We start from the raw sequence: 24,819 nt of genomic DNA on the forward strand, positions 1-24,819 counted from the left end.
AATTAAAAAAAAAATCTCAAAGAATCCCCAAATCCCTGAGGCTGGAAAAGCCCAACCTGTGCCCATCCCCACCTTGTCACCCCAGTGCCACCTCCAGGTGCCACCTGCAGGGATGGGCACTGCAAACCTCCCTGGGCAGTTCCAACCCCTGAGCTCCCTTTCCATGGGGAAATTCCTGCTGCTGCCACCCTGAGCCTGCCCTGCCCAGCCTGAGGCTGTTCCCTCTCCTCCTGTCCCTGTCCCTCCTTGTCGGGGAGTTGTGCAGAGCCACAGGGTCCCCCCTGAGAGAATTCCAATAAATAAATTATCCAAAAGTCAGGCTAAACACCAACCACCCTCAGGAGATCAACTCTCAGCAGTCTCTCTACTCTGCAGCCATTCCTTGTGTATCTTTGAGCACAAAGACATTTCCTTCCTATCCACAAGTTCCAGACTGATCTTATTGGGATCAATTTGTTCTAAAAACCAACACAACATGTTCTGGGTCACCAGGCTGGAGTTTCCACTCACTCCCTCATTAGAAAGGATGTTCCTGATGGGCTTCAATGGGAATTCTTCCAGAGGATCTTCAAAAGTCTTTTTTTTTCAGTTTCCAGGACAAAACATAAGCACATGGATGGTGTGATGAAAATAAGGATGGCAGAGTGATAAATAATGGAGATGAGTCACATTTCCAGGTGACTCCAACCCTTGTGGCATCCAGGCCTCTCCAGACACCACTGTACTTACAGGATGGAATCCTAAATCCTGGCAGAGCAGCCATTCCCAAAGGACTGAGCAATCAGGATGGAGAATCATCTAAATTGACAATCTTTTAATGCAAAGAACTGAGGCTGAAAGGTTGAAAACTGCAATCCTGGGAGGGATAAACAGACAAGGAGCTGAGTGAGAGGTTCAAGAATGAACCTGCACCTCCTGCACACACACAGCAGGACTGGCACCACTCCCAGGGGCTGTGTGCAGCAATCCCAGCTTTTACAATGGGCTTGAAAACATCTGAGGGTTCAGAAGAGCTTTACAGTTAAAGGATTGAAGGTTAATCAATGTATTTTTATGTGGAATAGTTTCAAACTGGAGCTGTCACTCGTTGTTCTGCCAGGTCTGGTGGCCACCAGCTGTAACTCAGCAGTCCCAGAACTGGAGGAGGAATGGGAGCCTGGAAATAACCTGAATCACTCCAGAGACACAGAAAACTCTTCCCACTTGGTAGAACCTACAGGAAAATCAGCTTTTTCCAGACTAGGTCCTACTGCAGCCAAAGCCAGGGAGTTGGTGATGCAGGAGGAACTGGGCTGGGCTCTGGGATAATAACAGGCCAGTCCCCAAATCCCATTGCATGGCCTCAAAAGCAGCTGACCTGGGATGGGGAGGAAGCTGCAGAGCACAGGAGAACACTCAGACTAAGAGATGAGCATTAAAGAACTCAAACTACAAGCACAGTCCATGAGAATCAAGCAGAGCTGTTGTTCACACACCAGTGATTTGCAGACCTCGCTGGTTTTCAATTAAAAACTCCAAATTAGCTGTTACTCCTCCAACTTTTACTTTCATATTTTTAAGTCTGTTTCAATGTAGCTGATATTTACATATTATAGTATAATTATACCTACCATACCATGGCTTGGAGTAGGTTAATTGCATAGGAAGACTTACTACGTTTACATTATTTTTTTTTTTTCTTTTCTTAAATTACTCTTTTTTTTTTTTTTTCTTCCTTTTTTTTTCCTTTTTAAAAAGCACAGTAAAGAGTCTGAGGACAAATTATTCAACTGTTTATCATACATAAGACTGCATGACTATAATACAAAGGGCTTGTCTTTTCATTTAACGTTACAATATACACAGCAAGTCCGGACTAGATCTTACAATCTGAACACAGGTATTTAACCTTTTCCATGCTGTTTATGTTTACAATGCACAGAAGTCCTGTAACCAAACTGTGTAGTAAAGCACACAAAACTGGACTGTAACATAACACAGTATGCAGAAGCACTGGATTTTATGATTTTTTTTTTTTTTTCTTCTTGATGTAGAGGTGATTTCTTTGAACTGCTTTAGGTTTGGTGGGTTTGTTTTGTTGGGTTTGTTTTTTTTTTTTTGGTGCTGTGGTGTTACCCAGATTCCATGTTACTCTTATATTCCTAGACAGCAGTAAGAACTGGATTCCTTTTGAATTTTTTTTTTTTTAATATTGCTAAGCTCAGCATCCTTTTCTAAGGTGGCAGCCTTCCAAATCCTGTAAACTTTTCTGAATTACTGAAATTTGAAAGAAAACAAAAACAAAAAACAAAACGAAAAAACCTGAAGGGGAAAAAAATAGTCTGCTTTCATCCACAGGGCTGATGTGTCAATAGAAAAAGAATTATTTCATTAAGAAAATCATGATTTACAACAAAACTGCTAATCCCAAGGATTTGTTCCCATTTACACAGTAGTCAACTGCTGTGTTGCCACTGTGAGTATAAAAAAATTCCACCTTTTTGACTCAAAAATGGCCACATGGAATTGATCATTTGCTGCTAAAAATGAACTTTTCCAAGGGCTTACTGGCAGAGGTAGATCACTGCTTCTGTAAGAGAGGATGGGCAACACTGTTCACCTGGGATGGGCAATCAAGGAACTCACCTTCATTCTTTCACCGAGGTTTGGGTTTTTTTATGCAGCTTTTTATGTTCTTCCTTTCCCCACAAAGATTAAAAAAAAAAAAAAAAAAAAAAGGGAAAAAAAAATCTCTTGGATGGGCCTGTAAATTTTGCAACTGCCAAGCTGACTGTGTTATATTAAGGCAGCATTACCCAAAAATTAGGCACCTGTTAAATACAGCCTGCTAACCTCAGGTCTCCCATGAGGGTTTTGCTTTACTCAGCCTATTATTTTTTTTTTTTTTGGACCTGTTCATGCAATCAAGGTCTTTGCCTTCAAGTTTACAATTATGTTAATAAGGAATACAAGAATCAACTGCTGGTTTCATAGCTTCTGGATCTAGTGTCCCTTTTAACTTTCAGAAGCCTGAACACATTGATAATGTAACAGATGTTATAGTCTCCAAGTAGATGTCAATCTATTATCTTCAGTACACAGATTGCTGTAAATGTATTGGCTATGAATTCAACAACAGTTCCAGTTTTGTTTAAGCAATAGTACAGCCATAATTTTTCAACTGACATTTAAAAATGGTCTAGTTACACCTTGTGTCAAAGTGCAGAACTGCTACATTATTGGTTACAGACATCTATGTGCTATAAAAACAGCTTTGGTACAATAAATTATCAAAAAAGAAAATAAATTTTTGTAAAATTCACAGCATAATTGTGAGGCAAAAAAGCAGTCACATAAAATTCTGCATTTTTTTTTTTTTTTTTTCTTTTTAAAAATGTTCAGGATGAACAGAAGACGTCTTTGTGCAGAAGTAATGGTGGAGAAAACCACGTGCCGAGAAAAAAAGCAAAAGAAAAAAAGTAAAAAGCAGGAAGGGACACAGTTGTAGCTATTTCCATCAAACGCAAACCACTACTCCTGTGACCTTCAACCAATAAGGAAAGTCAACTTTATGACACACGCAAAGTGACCTTGCAATACCTTACAATAAGTGGGTCACAAAAGTCTATTTTAAAAGAAAGGCCTCTTGAATTACCCATTCTCTGTGTTTTCAGCATTAAGGACTGTCTGCAAAAGCATGTCCAAAAGTGATTGCATCTGAAATGGTAGGCTCTTCTAACTTAAGAGTCCAAATCCATAAGGCCAAAGGTTATCCCAAAGACCACCACTTAGACCTCCCCAGGACTGGCCAGGACCGACCCGTTGATTGCTTCTCAGTGCACCTCAGTTATGAAACCAGTCAGATTTCCATCCTAACTGCCCGTGGGCTCCAAAAGGTGGCACCCACAGGATTCCCATCACAATTGCTGCTTTGATCCTCAGTAGATTCAGAAAAGGAGAGTTCTGCTCACCGCCACTTCGCATGCTCAGTGTGCCTCACAAACTCCGTCACAACCGTCCCTTTTTACAGCTGGAGAATAATATATTTGTGTAATCTGAAGGTCCCTCTTTCTTACAGTACTGCATTTCTGTGCCCATGGTTGTTTTGGGGAACTAAAAAAAATATATATATTACTCACTCCCCCTCCCACCCACAAAACTTCAAAGGGCCTTTTTTTAGAAATCATGTGCAATGCCTTTAAAAAGAAACTAGTTTGCATCTATGACTAACATTTGAACAATAACCCCTGTCGAATGAGAGCAAAAAAAAAAAAAAAATTAAAATTAAAAATAAAAAAATCAAAACCCCTTCCCAAATAAACCAAACTATGACTAGGTTGTGGCAAGTTAAAATGGGGGAAAGCAAAAGGTGAACACCACTAAGCTATTCGTTAAGGTGGGTCCAGACATGGCTCTTAAAAAATAATAAAAAAAAAAAAACAACCAAAAAAACCTCCCCCCAGCAAAAAAACCAAAAAAAAAACCAAACTTCATTGTCCCTTTGCAATCTTTTCAAGTTTAAAAAAATAGTCAACTTTGCCCTCCTGTAGCGGTTCAGTGAGTTTATCTCCTTCTGATTCAAGCAGCTTTGCACTTTGTTTTTTGTTTTTTTTTTGGAAAAACACCACTTCTATAAAAACACACAAGAAACAAACTTAGTTTCAGTTTAGTCACGAGCTAGCCACAGGACTTTGCTGAACACAAACTCCTGTCATGGGAGACTCTTCTCTATCAATGCCTTGCCTCATGGCAAGGTGTCCTTCAGTCATGTAATGAGCAGGACCTGTATTAGCAGAAAACTGGTACGTGGGATGTCCAGCTATGCCAGTTTCTTGGCGCGGATTAGAGTAGACTGTTAAATTCATGTCCATAGCTCCGTTCTGTCCAAAGTCCAAGGTGTTAGCAGCCACTGGGCGGTTCTGATAGGCCTGATTGCCTTGGTTACCAGTAGAGGAGGAAGATGTAGAGGAAGAAGTAGTTGAGGAAGACAGGGATGTCATGGAGTGGTGACTGTGGCCCACCTCCATAGAATCCTGGGTGGAGGAGCTGTTTGTTGGAGAATTGTAGACTCTCGGCCTGGTCCGGCTGCCCAAGGCTTGCTGTCCATGGTGGTGGTGGTGGTGGTGGTGATGGTGGTGGTGGTGGGAGCTGTTGCCGTGGTGATGGTGTAATGGGTTTTGTTGCTGAGGGTTGACGTGGAAGGTGGTTTCCTGCACAGGGTGGTTCTCCACGGTGACCTGGCTGGGAGCTTCGGTGGCGCTCCATCCGATGGGAGGAGGAAACTGCTGTCGAACCTGCGCAGTGCACAGCAGAATGGGGAGGCTCAGAGGCATTTCACCCAAACACAGCATCAAACAGGCTGGAAAACACCTCCAAGACCATCCCACCCCTGACCCCTGACAACTGAGTGGCACATCCAGCTGCCTCTTGAACACCAAACAAGGGATTGGGTTATTCGTATTTATGCCAATGTTTAAAACTTTAACCAGAGCTTGAAGTTGCACAATTTCTCTAGAAATGCAGGCATGTATGTAAGAATAGTTTTCAATACTTCACTGTCTTAAACAACAAAATGTGAGAGATTAAGTTAATCGTATTTATGCCTGTTTTTTGAATTGTTAATCAAGCCTTGCAGTTGCACAGTTATTCTAAAAATGCAGGTATGCACTTAAGAATAATTTCCAATACTTCTCTATTTTGAACAATATATGATTTGGTTACTTGTATTTATGCCAATTTTTTAAAACTTTAACCAAGCCTTGCAGTTGCACAATTATCCTAGAAATGCAGGTACATATGTAAGAATAATTCCCAATACTTCTCAATCTTGAACAATATATGAGAGATTAGGTTGTTTGTATTTATGCCAATTTTTTAAATTTTAACCAAGCCTTGCAGTTGCACAATTATCCTAGAAATGCAGGTACATATGTAAGAATAATTCCCAATACTTCTCAATCTTGAACAATATATGAGAGATTAGGTTGTTTGTATTTATGCCAATTTTTTAAATTTTAACCAAGCCTTGCAGTTGCACAATTATTCTAGAAATGCAGGCATGTATTTAAGAATAATTTCCAATACTTTTCTATATATACCTTAAGAAAAATGAATGCACATCCTGGATGTTATTTTCAAATGGTTACAGGAGGTCTGATAAGTGACTTTGCTGTCAAAATTACAGGAGCAGCTTTACATTTCAGTAAAAATAACAGCATTTGTGTAACACTTAGAAAAATTAAGCCCTGACTTCTGACTGAGGAGCCCAGAGACAATAAGCAAAGCAAATGAAATTAAAATATTGTAGCTCATACCTTGAAAGGTGCCAACAGCATTAGAGGAACCTCTGGAACAACACAGCTGATTAAAGGCTACTAAAAGAGCAAGATCTACCTACAAACCAATTAAGTGCCCACACAGGGGAGAATTCCCAGCTTTATGTGCTGTGCCTCACCTGTGGGCTGTGTGTCTCACAGTCCATAGCCTGAACAGCAGCAGTGAAGTGCCCGCCGCTGTGTCGATGCTGGTGCGTGGGGTCCGACCGCGCCCTTCCGCTGTTGCTCGTGCCAGAAGATCCACCTGCAAAACCCCAACGTGCCCAGTGATTGAAGGGATACACAATTTACAGCTAGGGAACTATGGCAGCATAAAGATTTATGAGGTTTTTCAAGGGAAAAGTGTTAAGATCGATGTTAATCACTCACATTTTTGCTCATCTACTTGGGTTTTTGGGGGGTTTTTTGTTTACCTGTTCCAGCTGATTAAAATAATTGTTTAGTGATCATGACTGATATTTTTTGACAGTATGGAAAAAAAATTAACGTTTCACAGAACCATGAAATATTCCACAAGGATCATCCAGTCCAACTTCACCTCAACAAATCCCACCCTGGGCATCCCTGACAGCGCTGTCCAAACACACCTGGAGCTGTGCCCATTCCCTGGGGAGCCTGTTCAGTGCCCAACATCAGGAAGCAGAATTTTATCACCCACCTGAGCTAGAAGATGTACTAGAGGTGGTTCCTGAAGACTGTGACTGCTCCATGGCAGGACTCGTGGACACGCTGTTACTCGTGTTGGTACCTTCGTCCGCCGTTTTCTTGAAGAAACTGTGCTGCAGGGCGTAGTAGGGCTGGATTCGTGTCTTGGGGTCATAGTCAAGCATCCTTAAGATGAGGTCTTTGAACTTCAAGTAGTCAGCTACAGTATGACCTGACTCCCCAGCACGGCGCCCACCCGGCCCTCCTGTCTCAACTCCCAGGATATTGTGGAGTTTGCGAGTTCCCGGAGGTTTGTATTCCTGTGGGAGGGAGGAATGGTTTGGAATCAGTGGGTGAAACCTTGGGGGTGTCTGCACACATTCCACAGCAAAAGAATGTTTGATATTCCAAACCAAATCAGGAAACTATTTAATGTTGTTTAATTGACAAGACAGAATGAAATAAACAACAAAGCTGCAATTTCAATAAGAAACCAAAACAAAGTAACAACTCATCATTTTTTTATATGCATATTATTATCCTAATTGTTTTACTTACCCTTTTTCCATCTTTGGTCTTCTTCAAGTTCCAAGTGCTATCTGGCAACTTCTCAAAGAACTTTCTTGCTTTGGGTGCTTGGTCGAGGATGTGGGTTGGTGGAATCCCCAAAACTTCCACTATTTTATTCATCTGATCCACCTGTCCCAAATAAAATGGGTTTGTGAAGGACAAGTGACAGCCAGTCCAACTGTGGCACAAATGTCAGCTATTCACACAAGCTCTAAGTGAATTAATTTAAGAAAAATTTAATATGGACAAAACAAATTAAGGAGTAAGAGGGAGACACAAAAAATTATGAGCAGGTAATTTTATATCCTGACAAAAATCCTGTTATTGATGTTTAATCCTTTCAGAATTACCAGACTTCCCTAATCTATACATTCCAATTAAACAGATGAAAATCACAATGGGAATTCACAACAAAAAAAACCAGTTCCTGGGATAAAACTTACCTCATTTGCCCCACTAAAGAGAGGCTCTCCAGTGTGCATCTCAACTAAAATACACCCAAGGGACCACATATCAATTGCAAGGTCATAAGGCATTCCCAGTAGCACCTCTGGTGATCGATAGAAACGGCTCTGGATATATTGGTATATCTGCAATAAAAGCACCTCAAAGTCACAATCACACACAGCATCCCAAGGGAATGAAAATTCCAAGTGACAGAACACAACTGCTATGAAATCTCAATGTGGTGAAGGGAAAGATGAGGTATCAGGGGTAATGAAATCTGTATGTTCATTTATTTGTTATTTTTTAGGAAAATATTATGCTCATAACAAAAATGCTGGAAGTTCAGATTGAGTCATGTTTTTGAAATTGTGATTCTTAACATTTCAAAATTATCTTATTATTGATAAATATGGATTTGGATAAATAATTCAGATGTCTCATTTCACCTCCTGGTGTCTTCCTTCAGTCCTTCTTTCTAGTTTAAAGCAGAAAGTTCTTTTATTAATCTAAATCTCTGTCTCATTGCTGCTCTCAATACAGTATTCCATATTCTAATCCACTCTTCCTAAATTTATTCTGGGAAAAAGCAAAGGGGTGCTACTGGCCAGTGCCAACTCCTCAAGAGACAATTGGGGCACTTTTGTGAAGTTGGTCCATGAATTCCTGAATTTTCTTCCTAAAGATCCAATCTGCAGTGTCTTTAATCATAAACAGGGGACATGCTAAAGGAACACTCATGGAAAGAAGAATATGCATGGAATGAGACAATAATAATATTTTTTAATTTATTTATCTTAATTTTTTGTTCTATTTATTAGCACTGCAGGTTTCTACAATCAAGTGCTGATACATTCTCCACTGACTTGGCTCAAAAACATGGAAAATTTATCACATGGTGCATTTTTATCTAAAGGAAGTGGTGGATTGTCAAATTGTTCAAATTAAGATGTGGATGTGACACTTTGGGACTTGCCTTAGTGGTCAATGTGGTGCTGTTGGTTCATGGTTAGACTTAAGATCTTTTCCAACCCTGACAATTCTGAGATTCTGACATTTATATTTAAAGCTCTTGTGGAGTGTGGATCTTTATTAAAAACTGAGTTACTGTTTAAAACCATCATGAATGAAGTTCAGTGAGCTAGGTGAATATCCTAACTTAAAAATCCTGAACTTTTCAACAGCGCCGAGAGAATTTTCCCTCATTTCCCTCCCCCCAAAACTCACCCTCTGCCCCAATTGACAAGAACTGCCAAAATCCACAATCTTGATGGCGCTCCTTTTGGGGTTGCAGAGCAGGATGTTCTCTGGTTTTAGGTCACAGTGAATGATGCTGAGCTCGGGGGTGGCCAGGAAGAGCAGGGCCGTGCACATCTGCTGCGCGAACTTGCGCGTCAGGTTGAGGGAGACGCCGCGGAAGTTGGTGTTCCTCAGCAGGTCGTACAGGTTGTAGGAGAGCATCTCAAACACCAAGCACAGGTGGTTCCTGAACATGAAGTGACGTTTCAAATGCACTGAGGGGGGGGAAAAAGTTAAATATCATTAATGCAGGCTGTGATTTGTGAGGTCATTGCAGCACAGCAAGGAGGGAGGAGTCAATAAAGCAACAGATCATCAATAAAGCAACAGATCGTCAATAAAGCAACAGCGTGGCTTTTCTATCCTGGTTCTGTGGTATTTACAAAATATTTCTGCCATGGTTGGAGGGCAAGAGGACATTTTCAAATCCTCAGGTGCACCTCAGTAAAAGTGGAAAATCTTGTGGAATCTTTAAAATACTTTAATCAATGTGTGCGAAACTGAGCATTGAAGCATCGTGTTTTTTCCTGATTTTGTGTTATTTACAAAATATTTCTGCTGTGCTCAGAGGGCAAAAGGACATTTTCTCATCCTCAGGTGCACCTCAGTAAAATTGGAAAATCCAGTGAAATCTTTAAAATATTTCAATCAATATGTAGGAAACTGAGTGCTAAGTAAAATAAGAGCATTGGGGTTTTTCCTGGTTCTGAGTTATTTACAAAATATTTCTGCATGTCTGGAGGGCAAGAGGACATTTTCACATCCTCAGGTGCACCTCAGTAAAACTGAATTAACCAAAAACTTGTGAAGGGATATATTATCAAAGGAAATTATCACTCCCTTACATTTACAGAAGAAATATTTAATCGTGAGAATAATTTAAAATACACAATGACATCACTGGAATTTATAAGCTGATAACTTCAATTAATAAAACTGATTCAATTGCTGCAACTTCAATTAATAAAGTTGGTCAATATCCCCAATGAATTGTATTCATTTCCTTGAGGCACAATCTCAGTTTATGAAAGGAACCAATCCAAGCCTTTGTTTTTCATTAAATAAGTGAAATATTCATCACATTCCTCTGTTCAGAGGCCAACAGGGTTTGCCATTGTCAAACCTTTAGGTTGCCACAAGAAAATTGAAATAGGAAAAACATTTCAGAGAAAAAGCAACTCTCCTTTCTGGCATAATAAAATCTTGAATATGAGCACCAAGAGAATTCAGATTTTTAATTAAGGTGGATTTTTGGTCAGCTTTGTGTCCATGGATTTGTTTTCTCCATTATCCAGTTCCTTCTGTGGACTTTATTTATAACTCACCTGAGATGGTACATTTTGATCCCACCCTGATGCCATTTCCTGCCACACATCCTTCTCCAAATTCCTGTTCTCTCACCTTTGGAATTCTCCTCCCACAATTTCAGGTCCTGCTGGGCTTCCTACACTTGATTCCAACTCCTGCCAGCTTGACAGGAACCACCAAATACCATCACAAATATTCCAAAATAGGTTTGAAAATCAGCTGAAAGCAGCCTAAGCTCTACAGTAAGATCTAAACCATTCATCATCAAATCAAAATGAGGAGTAATGAATTCAATACCTATGTAGTACTTCATCTCAGTGTCATGTTTGTTCATCAGCTCAAGCAGTCTCACTTCAATCTGGGCCTGGTTTAGGAAAGCCTTCTTGTTTTTGATGATTTTGATGGCCACCCACTCCTGCTCCACTCGGTCATAAGCCTTCACAACCTGCAAGAGAAGCCAAATCCATCAGGAAAATCCAGTTCTCAAAACCCACCCAAACTCTCTTTTTCACCTTTCTCAATTCCAAGTTTTTAATTCTTCTTATGATACAACAATAAAGCTACAACTGATTTGGTGATGATTGTTGCAGTGATGCCACTTTATATGCAAATAAAATTATTTAAACCAACACTGTAAAAAAAGTGGTAAATCTGAGAAAAACTAAAAAAACTACAAAATAAAAGCTGCATCCTCCTTCCAGCCTTGGCTAAAGCTGCAATCAGTCAAAACAAATGCTGCTAATGACATTTATAAGAGGTAAGATCCAGCACTAAGTATTGTTTTAATTTTAAAACCCAATTCAACTTAAAAACCTAACTCAAACTAAAAACCTAAACTCAAACCAAAAGCAAACTTAAGTTAAAAATGTCAACAGATGGCAAAAGGTGGAGGATTTCTCATTGCAAAATGCAACACACACTGAATCTAATTAAATGTTTGCTGTAGTAACATGAAATAGCACAAAATATGAGTGTCTGAACAGGCACTCAGGATGACAGGACTGAGAAAAAAAGTGTTCTAACTTCAAAATGAAGCAGCAACAGCACTTTAAATTAAATATAACTGTGATCCCCAGAAAAGATAGAGATTCAGAAGGAGCCATTACCTGCCCAAAGGACCCTTTGCCTATTAAAGAGTCGATTTCATAGCGGTCCATCCACTTCTCCCCATTTTTCACAATGTAGTCATAGTTGTCATCATCATAACCATCATTGTAAACTTTCCTCTCCTTTTTGTGACTGGAATCATCTCCCTGGCCCTGCTGATGCCGCCGTTTTTTTTTTGCATAGTAAACCTGGAGAGGGAAAGGAGCTTCTTTAAGAGCCCTGCTCAAAAAAGCAGCTCAAGAAAAAGGAAAATCAACTTTTATTCAGCATTCTGTGGAAAACTAACAATTCTCTCCTTTTATTGCTGTGTTTGAAGTCAGGTCATTATTTCAAAGGAAAGTCTTGAATAATTGAAGAACTGGGAAAGCAGAGCTAAAGAAATGCATTAACACTAATAAATAATGGTAATAACACTGACAAATGTACTAACTCTAATAAATAGTAACTCTGATCAATGTACTAACACTAATAAATAATAACACTGATAAATGTAGTAACATTGATCTCTGGAGTTCACAGGTACCAAAGGAACAGAAGCATCCCAGCACACTGTGTACACAGTCAAACTCAAAATGCTAACAAGCCTGGAAACAACAATTATCAATTGATCTTCCCACAAGGCTTGGAAAGAATTCCAGGGAAGTCATTAATCACCATAAAAATCCCTTCACATACCCTTTAATTGTTAAAGTTTGAAACTAAGTGATGCTTTCCTGTATTAACCTGAACAACTTCATATTTTCCATCTGTCAGTAATATTTAATTCAATCATTTAGGGAAAACACTTCAGCATTTTCCTTAAAAGCTCTTAGAAACATTAATAAAGTTTTCCTGAGCTCAAAGTGTGCTTGTGCCACTCGTGTCTCCTTGTCCTGCCAGCTCAACACTTGTTTATAAAACAAAAGAAAATAAATCCCAAGATAAAAGATTTCCTGTGTGCTGGACAGAAAGCAGGACCATGACAGCCATCACCTCAAACAAGATGTTAACAAGAGAGAGAAAACTCCATTTTTTGGATGTCTTGAGATTATTTGTAGAAAATCCATTGAATCCATGTATTGTAACAAACATCAGGGCACATTAAAGGCATTACCTCATTAATATGCTTGTATGTTTTGATCAAATCCACAGAGAGTTTCCTCAATGGAGCAGTGGCTGGGTCACGAAAAGTTTGGGGCATCCGCCTCTGGAATGAGAATATGGCAGAAATTAGAATAAAAACAGGAATTTAATGGGATAGTTGCTACATCAAATTGTGAAATTCCTCACAGAAATCAGCTATTTAAATGCAACATTTTATTTTTTAACTGACAATTAAAAAAAAATTTAAAAAAAAACACAACCAGTATAGTTACTTTTGGATGTATCAATAAGGGTTAATATATTAAGAATTTTTCAAAAAGGATTAAATTCCAAGATTCCTATCTCTCCTCCAACTACACCCAACAGGTTTAATCCAAACCTCCTCTGACAACAAAGACTCTCCTCCATCACTGCTCCCCCTCAGCACAGGCACATGAACTGGCTCCATATTTAAGGTACAGCTGCAAAGGAAATTCTTTTTTCTTTTCAAAGGAAGTTCACAGGAACTGCTGGAGAACTGGACCAGTTCACCACATTCAAGTGCATTAAATTCCAAAAAAGAACAAAATCTAGAATTACCAAGAGACAAACCATCTCCAAAGAGCTCTGGGAATTCTGTCCCACCCAGCCAGAGTCCAACGTTCCCCTCCAGGAGCAGGACAGAAAACCTCAGGGTGAGTTTAAACAAATCCATTGGAGAAAAGTTTGTTCCATTTATATTTTTCATCAGTATTATTGAACTAATAAATGAGTTATTAAGTGGAGGTGGCACTCAGTGCTCTGGGGTGGGGACAAGGTGGGCATTGGGCACATCTGGGCACAGCTGGGATTCATCTTGGAGATGAACCTCAATGATCCTGGAATTCTGTGATATGAACTTGAAAAAGCAGAAATCACCTTCTGTGACTGAAGAGAGTTTGCCATTCTCAAGTCTAATTTAATACTTATAATGGTTGCTGTACAAATAATTTTTTTCCCTCAATGACAAAATAAAAAGCATCACATCAAAGTGACCCAAAAAAGAAATTATAGAGAGTTTGTGCTTCTGAAGCTGGACCTGCACTGAGGTACTGGAGGGACCACCCTAGGAAGCCAAACTCTCATTCTCCTCCTGTGTGGGCAGGAGAAAAGACATTAATTCTATTTTATTACAAGTACAAGCACTTTGTAAACATCAGGAAACTGTTTGAAAGTTTCTCAAACAAACTATTACAAAACATTTTTGGTTTTTCCTTTCATCTGGCAAACAAATGTAGCCCATGACACAAACCCCACCTAAAAGGGATTTTTTGGTTCTCTCCCACGGAGTAGCAGCAAGTCCTGATGCAGCTGCCATTGTTAAAGCATCTTCAAATTCAAATATTTCCTTCCAATTCCTTAATTCTGACTGGAAGAAGGTATTGGAATATGGGAATGTGGGTGGATTTTGCTGGTTGTGGCAGAGGAATATCAGGAATGTTGGCAGAGTCTCTGTCCAGCACAGGGACTTGATTTTGAGGGGAATATCTCAGAATTTCACAGATCAGACTAAATATTTCCACAAAAAAAACCTGCTCTAATTTGGAAAGGGAGTTTGTATGACAAGTCTTCATTATTATTTTCTAATTTATAAGTCAAATTTCATTGCTTACTTCAAAAATAAAGATTTAATTTCCAATCTAAAATAGCCTGGTGAAAAAAAAATATGATCTATCACATGCAAAAACTGCAAATAATTTAAATTCTGCAGGCTACTGCAGCCAGTCCCTTATTTAAAAGGGGCATTTTGACAGTCACACATTTCTGAGCACACTCTTGAATCAGTATGAACTTCTCCACAGGTTCTATTTTGCTCCCTTGGGCTCATAAAGTTTGATTTTTTTTCCTGAAACTTTTATATTGTGAAATTTGTAATAGTCCCTTCTTTTTCCAAGAGAGATTCTTTTTTCCTGATAATGCAAGACCATGGTACAAAGTTATTATCAAATTTATACAAAACTCTCCAATTCTTTATTGTTAGGGTTATTCTGATTGTTTATTATTGGAGTTATTCTGATTTCTGTATTGGATTCAAGGAATGCTTAGACACTCAAAAAAAGGGAAAAGAAAAGAAGAGAAAAAAAGGAAGGGAGGAAAGGAAAAGGAAAAGGAAAAGGAAAAGGAAAAGGAAAAGGAAAAGGAAAAGGAAAAGGAAAAGGAAAAGGAAAAGGAAAAGGAAAAGGAAAAGGAAAAGGAAAAGGAAAAGGAAAAGGAAAAGGAAAAGGAAAAGTTCCCATTTCACAAGCTCCAGTCTCTATCTGGTGGCCAGACAGCAACACTGCAATCTCACAACTCCCTAAAACCAGGACACAAATCAAAGAGATGCTGCATCTCAGGTCTGAGAGATAAGAAACTCTTTAAATTACAATTATAAATTGTAATTAAATAATAAGGAAATAGCCACAAAAAGGCCCCGTTTATGTGTCCTCAACACAATGGTGACAAAGCACATTTTATTTTTTTTATTTTATGGGAACTGTGACATTTAATTCAGGTGTGCTGTTTGATTTCTCAGCCTTTGGGGACAGAACACACAATAAATTTCTCTCTTTATGGATATTTTCTTTTTTGTCTAAACAGATGGCATTGTTGTTTTTCAAATTATTTTTGATTATGGAGAACACTAAGCTGTTTATGGGATGTTTTAATTCAGCCTTTTTTAAAAAAGAAAGATCTACCACCATCTACACTCATTAAAACAAGGAAGAAAAAAAATTATAAATTCAGCTTGTGTATAGCACACATTCCACTTCACAAACAGAATAAATAATGAAAATTTCACAGTGTCAGGGCAACTTCTAGCAAGAATTCCTTGTGTAATTATTTAATTGACCTTCATGGCCACACTGATGACAGAGACTGCTGAAGTTAAACCATCATTAACAATAAAGGTGATCAGGAATATTTGAATTAAGATTTTTAAACTGGTGCTGCAGCATGAACTTGGCAATGATCTTGATGTGATCAATAAAACCTCTGGTCAAGATCTGGTCAGTAAAACCCTGAATTATGCACAGTGATTTTGGATAAACAGAGATTAAAAGGTGATGAACAGCCAGCCTGACCTTCCCATTCCAGGTGTTCAATGGAAGCTGAACTGCTGGAATTTGTTACCAAAATCTCACCTCAGCTCCTTTATCAGGTAAATCAATTTTCCAGTAATTTTGTAATTAAATGAAAAGGGTTTCAGGCAATCTGAGCACCCATGAGATAAACAGAGCAGAAAAAAAAAAAACCTTTGAAGTTGTGACAACTTTAAAGCCACAGCCAAGAGCAGGACCCCATCCTGCCAGAACTATCTGGGAAATAAAAGCCTTAAAAAATAACTCCTGAAGGAAAAAAAAAAAATTAAAAAGACAGAGCTGGAAGTTTTTAACTGTAATTTAAAACCTCATAAATAAGTGAACAACCAAACAATCTGGCTGGTCATGGAGTATCTGCCTAGAATTCTTTGATCCTTCAGTGATGGGTTTGGGGACCACAGCCAGAAAGCAATAAATGCAAGAGAAAATGATGTAAATAATCTTTTAAGAGGAACCTATGTGAGATTATTATACTACTTACATGCAATAGAAATACCTAGATTTCATATAAATGTAATAAAAATTGTTATTATTGTTTCCTAACCTTTAATCTGCAGCTGTGAATAATTCCCTAAATATCAGAATATGCCCTGCAAGGCACTACAACCCCAAATTCAAGCAGGAATAAAAGCAATAAATTGACATTAAAATAATTCCATTCAAACAAGGAGTCAAAGACACAAAAACAACCTGCAGGAGCATCAGCAGGTACTTGCTGCAGACTGGATTTTGGGAGGAGCTGGATTTTGGGAAGAGCTGGATTTTGGGACGAGCTGGATTTGGGAAGAGCTGGATTTTGGGAGAGGCTGGATTTTGGGAGGAGCTGGATTTTGGGAGAGGCTGGATTTTGGGAGAGGCTGGATTTTGGGAAGAGCTAGATTTTGGGACGAGCTGGATTTTGGGAAGAGCTGGATTTTGGGAAGAGCTGAACTTTGGGAAGAGCTGGATTTTGGGAGGTGCTGGATTTTGGGAAGAGCTGGATTTTGGGAGGTGCTGGATTTTGGGAAGAGCTGGATTTTGGGAAGAGCTGGATTTGGGGAAGAGCTGGATTTGGGAGTAGCTGTATTTTGGGAAGAGCTGGATTTTGGGAAGAGCTGGATTTTGGGAAGAGCTGGATTTTGGGAGGAGCTGGATTTGGGGAAGAGCTGGATTTTGGGAGGAGCTGAACTTTGGGAAGAGCTGGATTTTGGGAGGTGCTGGATTTTGGGAAGAGCTGGATTTTGGGAGGTGCTGGATTTTGGGAAGAGCTGGATTTGGGAAAGAGCTGATTTTGGGAGAGGCTGGATTTTGGGAGGAACTGCATTTTGGGAAGAGCTGGATTTGGGGAAGAGCTGGATTTGGGAGTAGCTGTATTTTGGGAAGAGCTGGATTTTGGGAGGAGCTGGATTTGGGAAGAGTTGGATTTGGAGAAGAGCTGGATTTTGGGAAGAGCTGAATTTTGGGAGAGGCTGGATTTTGGGAAGAGCTGGATTTGGGAAGAGCTGGATTTAGGGAAGAGCTGGATTTTGGGAGGAGCTGGATTTTGGGAAGAGCTGGATTTTGGGAGAGGCTGCATTTTGGGAAGAGCTGGATTTTGGGAGAGGCTGCATTTTGGGAGTAGCTGGATTTGGGGAAGAGCTGGATTTTGGGAAAGGCTGGATTTTGGGAGGAGCTGGATTTGGGAAGAGTTGGATTTAGGGAAGAGCTGGATTTTGGGAGAGGCTGGATTTGGGGAAGAGCTGGATTTGGGAAGAGCTGGATTTAGGGAAGAGCTGGATTTTGGGAGGAGCTGGATTTTGGGAAGAGCTGGATTTTGGGAGAGGCTGGATTTTGGGAAGAGCTGGATTTTGGGAGAGGCTGCATTTTGGGAGTAGCTGGATTTGGGGAAGAGCTGGATTTTGGGAAAGGCTGGATTTGGGGAAGAGCTGGATTTGGGGAAGAGCTGGATTTTGGGAAAGGCTGGATTTTGGGAGGAGCTGGATTTGGGGAGGAGCTTTGGCAGCAGCAGCAGCGTGGCTCTGCCAGCAGAGGGAGGCTGCAGCTCGGGAAAGGCTCGGCTGCAATCCCAGGGAAAATCAAATCCCCATTTCCCCAAACAGGAACTTCCCGAGCAGCACACGGGCTTGGGGGCACCCAAAAATGTAATTTTAGGGTACCTAAATGAGTTTTTAGAGTACCCAAAGAATTTACTTTTAGGGAAACCAAGGAGGTTATTTTAGAGCACCCTAACAGTTTAGTTTTAGGGCACCCAAATGGAGGATTTTGGTGCACACAAAGCAATTACTTTTAGGGTTCCTCAATGAGTTACTGTTAGGGCACCTAAATGGGGTATTTTGGGGCACCCAAAAAAGTTATTTTTAGGGCACCTGAGTTTTACTCTTAGAGTCCCTAAATGAGTTCCTCTTAGGGTACCCAAAGAAGTTTTAAGGCACCCAAAGAAGTTGCTTTTGGGACACCCAAATGGAATATTTTAGGGCACTCCAAAAGCTATTTTTAGGGTACCTAAATGAGTAACTTTTAGGATACCCAGAAGTTTTAGGGCACCCAAATGGGGTGTTTTGGGGAACCCAAAGAAGTTACTTTTAGGGCACCCAAACTGGGTGTTTTAGAGCACCCAAAGAAGTTATTTTTAGGGTAGCTAAATGAGTTTTTAGGGTCCCTAAATGAGCTCCTTTCAGGGCACCCAAAGAAGTTTTAGGGCACCCAAACAGGATGTTTGGGGCACCCAAAGAAGTGATTTTTAGGGTATATAAATTAGTTCCTTTTAGGGTCCCTAAGTGAGTTATTTTTAGGGTACCCAAAGAAGTTTTATAGCACCCAAACAGGGTTTTTGTGGCACTCAAAGAAGTTATTTTTAGGGTACCTAAATGAGTTACTTGAAGGCTACCCAAAGAAGTTATAGAGAAAACAAATGGGGTGGTTCAGGGCACACACAAAAAAGTTATTTTTAGGCTACCTGAGTTACTTTTAAGGTATCAAAAAAAATGTTAGGGCACCCAAATGGGGTGTTTGGGCACCCAATGATACTTTTAGGGCACCCAAACAGGGTGTTTTAGGGCACTCAAAGAGGTTATTTTAGGATACAAGTTATTTTTAAGGTGCCCAAAGAAGTTTTAGGGCACCCAAAAGGGCTGTTTGGGGCACCCAAAGGATTTATTATTAGAGCATGCAAAGAAGTTATTTTAAGGCATCCTAACTGTTAGTTTTAGGGCACCAAATTAGGGTATTTTAGGGCACCCAAAGAAGTTACTTTTATAGGGTCCCCTCTAAACATTTTCCCACAGCACCAGAGCATCTCTTCATGTTGTGGAGACTTTTCCACCTGAGCAGCAAACACACTCCATTCTCTTTATGAAACATTCCTCACCTTCTGCACCACATTGTCCAGTTCTGACTTACAGGCTTTGCTGGAACCCATCTGCCCTTATGTTTCCACAACTGGGCTGTGGAATTTTTAAAAACCAACAGAATTCCCACTTATCCAGAACAACAGCAGCTCCTGTACACTGAATTAGGGAGCTCTTTCAGAAGTTCTACCTACTCAAATAAAATATATTTTGTGCAAACTTCTGTATTTCAAATACACCAAGCAGTGACTCTGCATTGCAAAACTGTCCATTAGGATAAGTAATAAAGGAATCAGATGCAGCACAAAAATTTAAAATATAGTTATTATTTTTAAAAGAGCTTTTCACAGTTCTCTACTTGGCCAATCTTCTTCTCCCCTTATTTAAAAAAATGTTACAAGTAGAAAAATCATAATAAATACATTTCAAAAGTTTAGAAACAATTTCAAAAAAATTTTTAAGTTATAGTATATATACACATACAGTATATGTGTATATATATACATATATATATATTATGAAAATATTTTGAAATATACTGTTGCATATTAACTCCATCCTTACAGAGTTGGGAGTTAATTAGTTTAAAAAAAAAAACCTGAAAGAATAAATGCCCTGATCCTTTAAATTGTATAATGGTTGTAAGTTATATAATTCCAGAAGTTTAGAAACAACTTTAAAAACTTTTTCTGAAGTCCTAGTATGTAATTTCAAAATGCATAGTATATATTTTACATATACTATATATATATAAATATATATATACTTTGTATATACTATATACATATAGTATATAGTATATATAAGTATATATAGTACATAAGTATATATATTATATATATAAAATATAATATAGTAATATATAAAATACAGTATTATATAGAGAGAGTATATAGTATATAATATATAGTACATAGTATATAGTATATACTATATACTATACACTACTGTATAGTGTATATATCTCTAGATATATATATATACACATAAAATATTCTGAAGCATTGTTCATATATTATTCATAACAATATACTGTTAATATATTGTTGCATTATTATTACTATTGTTATAATATATTGAGGTATTATTATTATAACTCCATCCTTACAGAGTTGGGAGTTAAATAATTAAAAAAAACCCAAAAAACCCTCCAAGAATAAATGCCCTGATCCTGTAATTTATGGTTGCATAGAGAGGGATGTTTCCCAAGGATTCAGACTGCCAGGACACAGGGGAATGACCTTAAACTGCAGGAGGGCAGGGTTAGATGGATTCTGGGCAGGAAGTGCTCCCTGGGAGGGGCTGGGATGGCCCTGCCAGAGCTGCCCAGGGATCCAGGTTGGACAGGGGGGCTGGAGCAGCCTGGGGCAGTGGGAGTGTCCCTGTCCCAGCTCGGGGCGGGGCTGTACCTGGTTTGTCAGGGGGAGGGGCTGCTCCAGCTGCTCCGCGTAGGACAATGCCGAGACCTGCTGGTCGCTGATGTTCTGCTGCCGCCGGTCACTGTACTGCTGATGAGAATGGGACATCTGTCCAGCCATCTGAAGGCCAGCAGCATGGAATGAAAACGATGGTGCAAGCCGAACAGATGAAGGTTTGCATGCTGAAGTCTCTCCTCCTGCAAAGATAAGGGCAGGGTTAAGATGGGTTGGGAATCTTGCCCTGTGTTCGGAGTGGAGCTGATTGGATCTCAATGGGGATTGCGTAGGGAGTGATCCCAGCATTGTCCTCAGGGAAAGGTTGTCTGCAGGGCTGGATGGGCCTGGCACAGAATTCCCAGGGAATTCCCAGTGGCAACCCCTGGATCCCTGGAAGTGTCCAAGGCCAGGAGCAACCTGGTCTTCTGACCACCAGAACTCAATCTTGAAATGTCCCTTCCAACCCAAACCATCCTGCTCTAATCCTGAGCATCCCTTTTCTCACATCTCCACCTGGATGTCATAAGTCAGTCAGAATTTCACAAGGATTATTCCAAATTTTCTGCAAAAGCCAGGAAAACACACAAGTTCTGCCTTTCAGGGTTGCTCCCAGCAACTTCCTGGACTGACTGTTCCCAGGAAAATCCAGTGTCCAGCCTCAGCAGCTCATCTTTGTTTGGGGAGAAGGTTTAGGGGTGATGATGGTGGGACTCTTCCAACCCTGATTCCTTGTCCTGTATGTTTATGCCTCCCTACAAAGCTCAGCAAACAAAGAGCAGCTGCAACCTGAAAGCAAAATTATCACTGAAGATTAAATTTAGAAGGAAGGTGTTAAACAGCCAAGCACCTGACCAGCAAAGGGAAATCCCCACTTCCTTTACAGTCCAAACCTTGCAAGAAAATACAAGCAGTAGAACACAGGAGATGAGTACAGACAAGATTTGCCTTCCTTAAAAATTACTCTGTCAAAAGAAAATTAAAATATTAAAATATATACTGCACCATTGACTCAACACCCATGGCCATGGAGAAACTGCATGGATGAAATCAAACATCTTTTTACACTGATTATATTAAAATATTGACTATTTTAAGTAAACATTGCACAGAAAAATTACTTTTAACTCTTCTACAAAATGTCCATTAAAAACTGAGGATCAGAGTTAATCTTTCATCTCTACAACTTGATGGATTTAATGAACATTTCCTTTTCAAGATTCACTGAGCACTCCTATAAGAATGGCTGAACATATGTCAGACATCATCCAGTATCTCTACTTTTTGCTCTTTTAATTTCTGAGGTTCTGCTTAACCTGAAAAAAAATCATAATCTCACTTAGCAACATCATGGTGACTGAAGTAAAAGTCAAAACAATATTTAAATCAGAGAGTCAAAAATACCACTAATTCTAAAGTGTAGAGCCAGTTACTTTCAAAGGTTTCAATCTTGTATTTTCTTACCCCAGGCCATAGGTTTCCAATAGAGATACCTGCCAATTACATAACTTAATAAAAACAAATTTTATTTTAAAAAACTCTGCCCTTCCATGTGTTCCTAAAAAAGCAGAAAGCTCAAATATATTAACCCAAAAATTCTGGCACCGTGGGGGTTCTCATTTACTTCATAGAATCTTCTGACATGCCAAAAATCACAACAAACCTGAGGACAGACTGAGTCATGCACTACACACATTGAAAATAAAGTAAAAAAGAAAAGTAGAAGAGTGTTAAAAGTATAATTATCTCACAAAGCAACAGTTGTAATTTGATGTTTTGGTTCAGCTTCAAACTTTCAGCTTTCAAATACTTATAGGCCCTTCCCTCCCAAGTCCACCTGCACCCAACTCCATGAATTTCAATTTTTTAGTTTAAAGTATTTTTGAGATTTGCTGTTTGTGACTGACAAAGAGATCCCTGAGAGGAGAGGAGGAGAGTCCCACCCCAAATGTGATACCAGGAATCCAAACTGTGTCCACCAAAAACCTTCTTAAACCAGAAACACCAATGGCTCCACAGCAAATCTCAGAAAAAGGGACAAGATCAGAGCCTGAGCAGTCTGATGATGTGGAGGATGACAAGGAGATGGATGAGAACTGGCCAACTCACCCCTGTGCTCCCATCCTAAATGGAAAAGCACTTGAGTCATCTCTGCAATGGGACTGACCTCACCCACGTCAGCAACACCTGGGTCAGAGCTTTGGGAGCTGCAGGCACAAGGATGAGCAGGAAGGAATTCCTCAATTCCTTAATTCTTCTTTCCAGCTGTCCCTGGGACTGCTCACACCAGCACAAACAAGGCTGATGGAACCCCTGCCCTTGGCACATCCCAGACTCTGCTCCTGCCACCTGCACTCCCATCCCAAGAGAACACTCCTAGAAACACTCAGTGCCACGCCAGGAAAGGAGGAGGGGGGAAGAAGGACTGGTTAGAATAGAAATCTTGACCTCCTTTAGTTTTAGGTCGAGGAGTCTCTCCAGAAACAGGGACATTTGTGCACAGCCATTAACTGAGGCTCACAAAGCCTCTGGTGATTCTGAGATTGGGTTTTGGCTCATCTGGAGAGCTCCAGACACCCAAAAAAACATCAGGGATCTGCTGATCACTAGGGCAGGATTAAAACCTACTGGCACTTGCTCCCACAGCACATCCAGCACCTCCACAGGACAGAAATACCTGTGAACAAAGTGCAGTCAATCATTAATTTTCCTTTTTAACCACTATGAGTTCAAGTGATCACACCTTGGAAAGCACCTTGGGAAAAAAAACCAAGGGAAAAACCCCAAAACATATGCCAGGATCTCTAAGCATGAAGCACATTAAGGGAAAAGATTATGGATTTGGAGTGGGTAGAATTCTCTTACAAATAGGCCTTACCTAATGTTAGTTCAGGGGAGGCATAAAAATACCCACCTTGATGTGTATTTGCACTCAAAAGAGGCTCAGAACTCTCTGAAAATAGACACACTGTAAAAATGGATTCCTTCTTAAAGGAGAAGGTTTCTTTCTTAAAGCATCATCTCAACATAGTGGAAGAAGTTCAAAAATTTATTTATTTATTTATTTATTTGGTGAGGACAAAAAATACTTTTGTCATTCAAAGCAGCTCTGTTTTAAATGGATTTTCTTTAATGGATTTTTGGGGACTCCCCATCCCTGGAAGTGCCCAAGGTCAGGCTGGATGAGGCTCTGAGATAGTGGAAATTATCCCTGTCCATGGCAGGGGGTGGAACTGGAGGATTTTAAGGTCCCTTTCAACTCAAACCATTCTGTGATTTTATGATTTTTCCAAGCAACAGAGAAATTATTAATTCCAGGCATAAATATTTGAGATTGTGATTATTGAGGAGTCTATAAATGAACTTCAATTGGTGTAACATTGGAAAAGTTTATGTAAATTTTTGCATAGACTTTTATAAAAATCAATGCAGATTCAATTTCTGACCTCATCCATTTGTGATCCTGCAATTCCCATTTTGACATCAGTCCACATAACTCATTTAGACATTCAATTTCCTCTCAAAAAAAAAGTATTTTTGATGGTGAAACACATCTCTGGCCCTCTCCTTTCAGCTACAGTGAGGCACAAACACTGAATGATGGGGAAGAGCTGCAGGTGGATCATCAATCCAGAAAAAAATCAGTGGATTTTTTCCAAAAATCCAAAGCCCAACTGGCCACAGGACTGGGCAACCTCCAAAGGTCTCCACAACCTCAACATTTCCATATTTCTGTGTCATAAAAAGCAGCTCAAAGTGAGATTTCTCTCTGCATCAGGAGTTGTTAGAGTAGCTGCTCTGTTGGGTAGGACTGCACCTGAAAATTCCAACAGTAATTCCAAGGTTTCTTTGCATTCCTGTCACCCAGCTCTAATCAAAGATCTACTTTGCTTCTCAAGATCTATTTGTGACTCTTTTGTCCAAGTGTTTTATTGAGGTGTATCCACAGTGAAAGATAAAAATGGAGGCAAAGTCAGACAAAAAATCATTAGAGCATTAAAAAAGTGACATTTCCTTAATACATCTTCCTACTTCTCATGTCCCAGCTAAAAATGAGCCCCCAAAAAGGACCATTGTGACAGTCTGGACCCTGTGAGTGATGCAGATCTGCCTGCAGGACTGACAGAAGCATCTCCCAAGTGCAGCAGCAGATCTTGGTTCCATGACATGCCAAGGAGTGATCCTGCTGATAACAGAACCTTTGCAATAG

General features: G+C 39.7%; 1 protein-coding gene across 3 annotated transcripts in view; it reads right to left on the minus strand.

Moving 5' to 3' along the window:
- Positions 1–1,751: 1,751 nt before the first annotated feature.
- Positions 1,752–24,819, minus strand: part of DYRK1A (dual specificity tyrosine phosphorylation regulated kinase 1A) — a 69,027-nt gene continuing 45,959 nt past the window's right edge. For all 3 annotated transcript variants that reach the window (XM_079312403.1, XM_079312402.1, XM_079312404.1), the window contains 10 exons: positions 20,607–20,812; positions 12,781–12,873; positions 11,687–11,875; positions 10,878–11,025; positions 9,201–9,487; positions 7,973–8,119; positions 7,518–7,658; positions 6,973–7,279; positions 6,434–6,558; positions 1,752–5,273 (listed from right to left, as the gene is read on the minus strand). In XM_079312403.1, the coding sequence (XP_079168529.1) occupies positions 4,650–5,273; positions 6,434–6,558; positions 6,973–7,279; positions 7,518–7,658; positions 7,973–8,119; positions 9,201–9,487; positions 10,878–11,025; positions 11,687–11,875; positions 12,781–12,873; positions 20,607–20,812 (2,267 nt within the window). In that variant the 3' untranslated portion in view covers positions 1,752–4,649. The remainder of the gene's footprint in view (positions 5,274–6,433; positions 6,559–6,972; positions 7,280–7,517; positions 7,659–7,972; positions 8,120–9,200; positions 9,488–10,877; positions 11,026–11,686; positions 11,876–12,780; positions 12,874–20,606; positions 20,813–24,819) is intronic.

This window comes from Erithacus rubecula, assembly GCF_903797595.1.
Source record: "Erithacus rubecula genome assembly, chromosome: 1".
Taxonomy (NCBI): Eukaryota; Metazoa; Chordata; class Aves; order Passeriformes; family Muscicapidae; genus Erithacus; species Erithacus rubecula.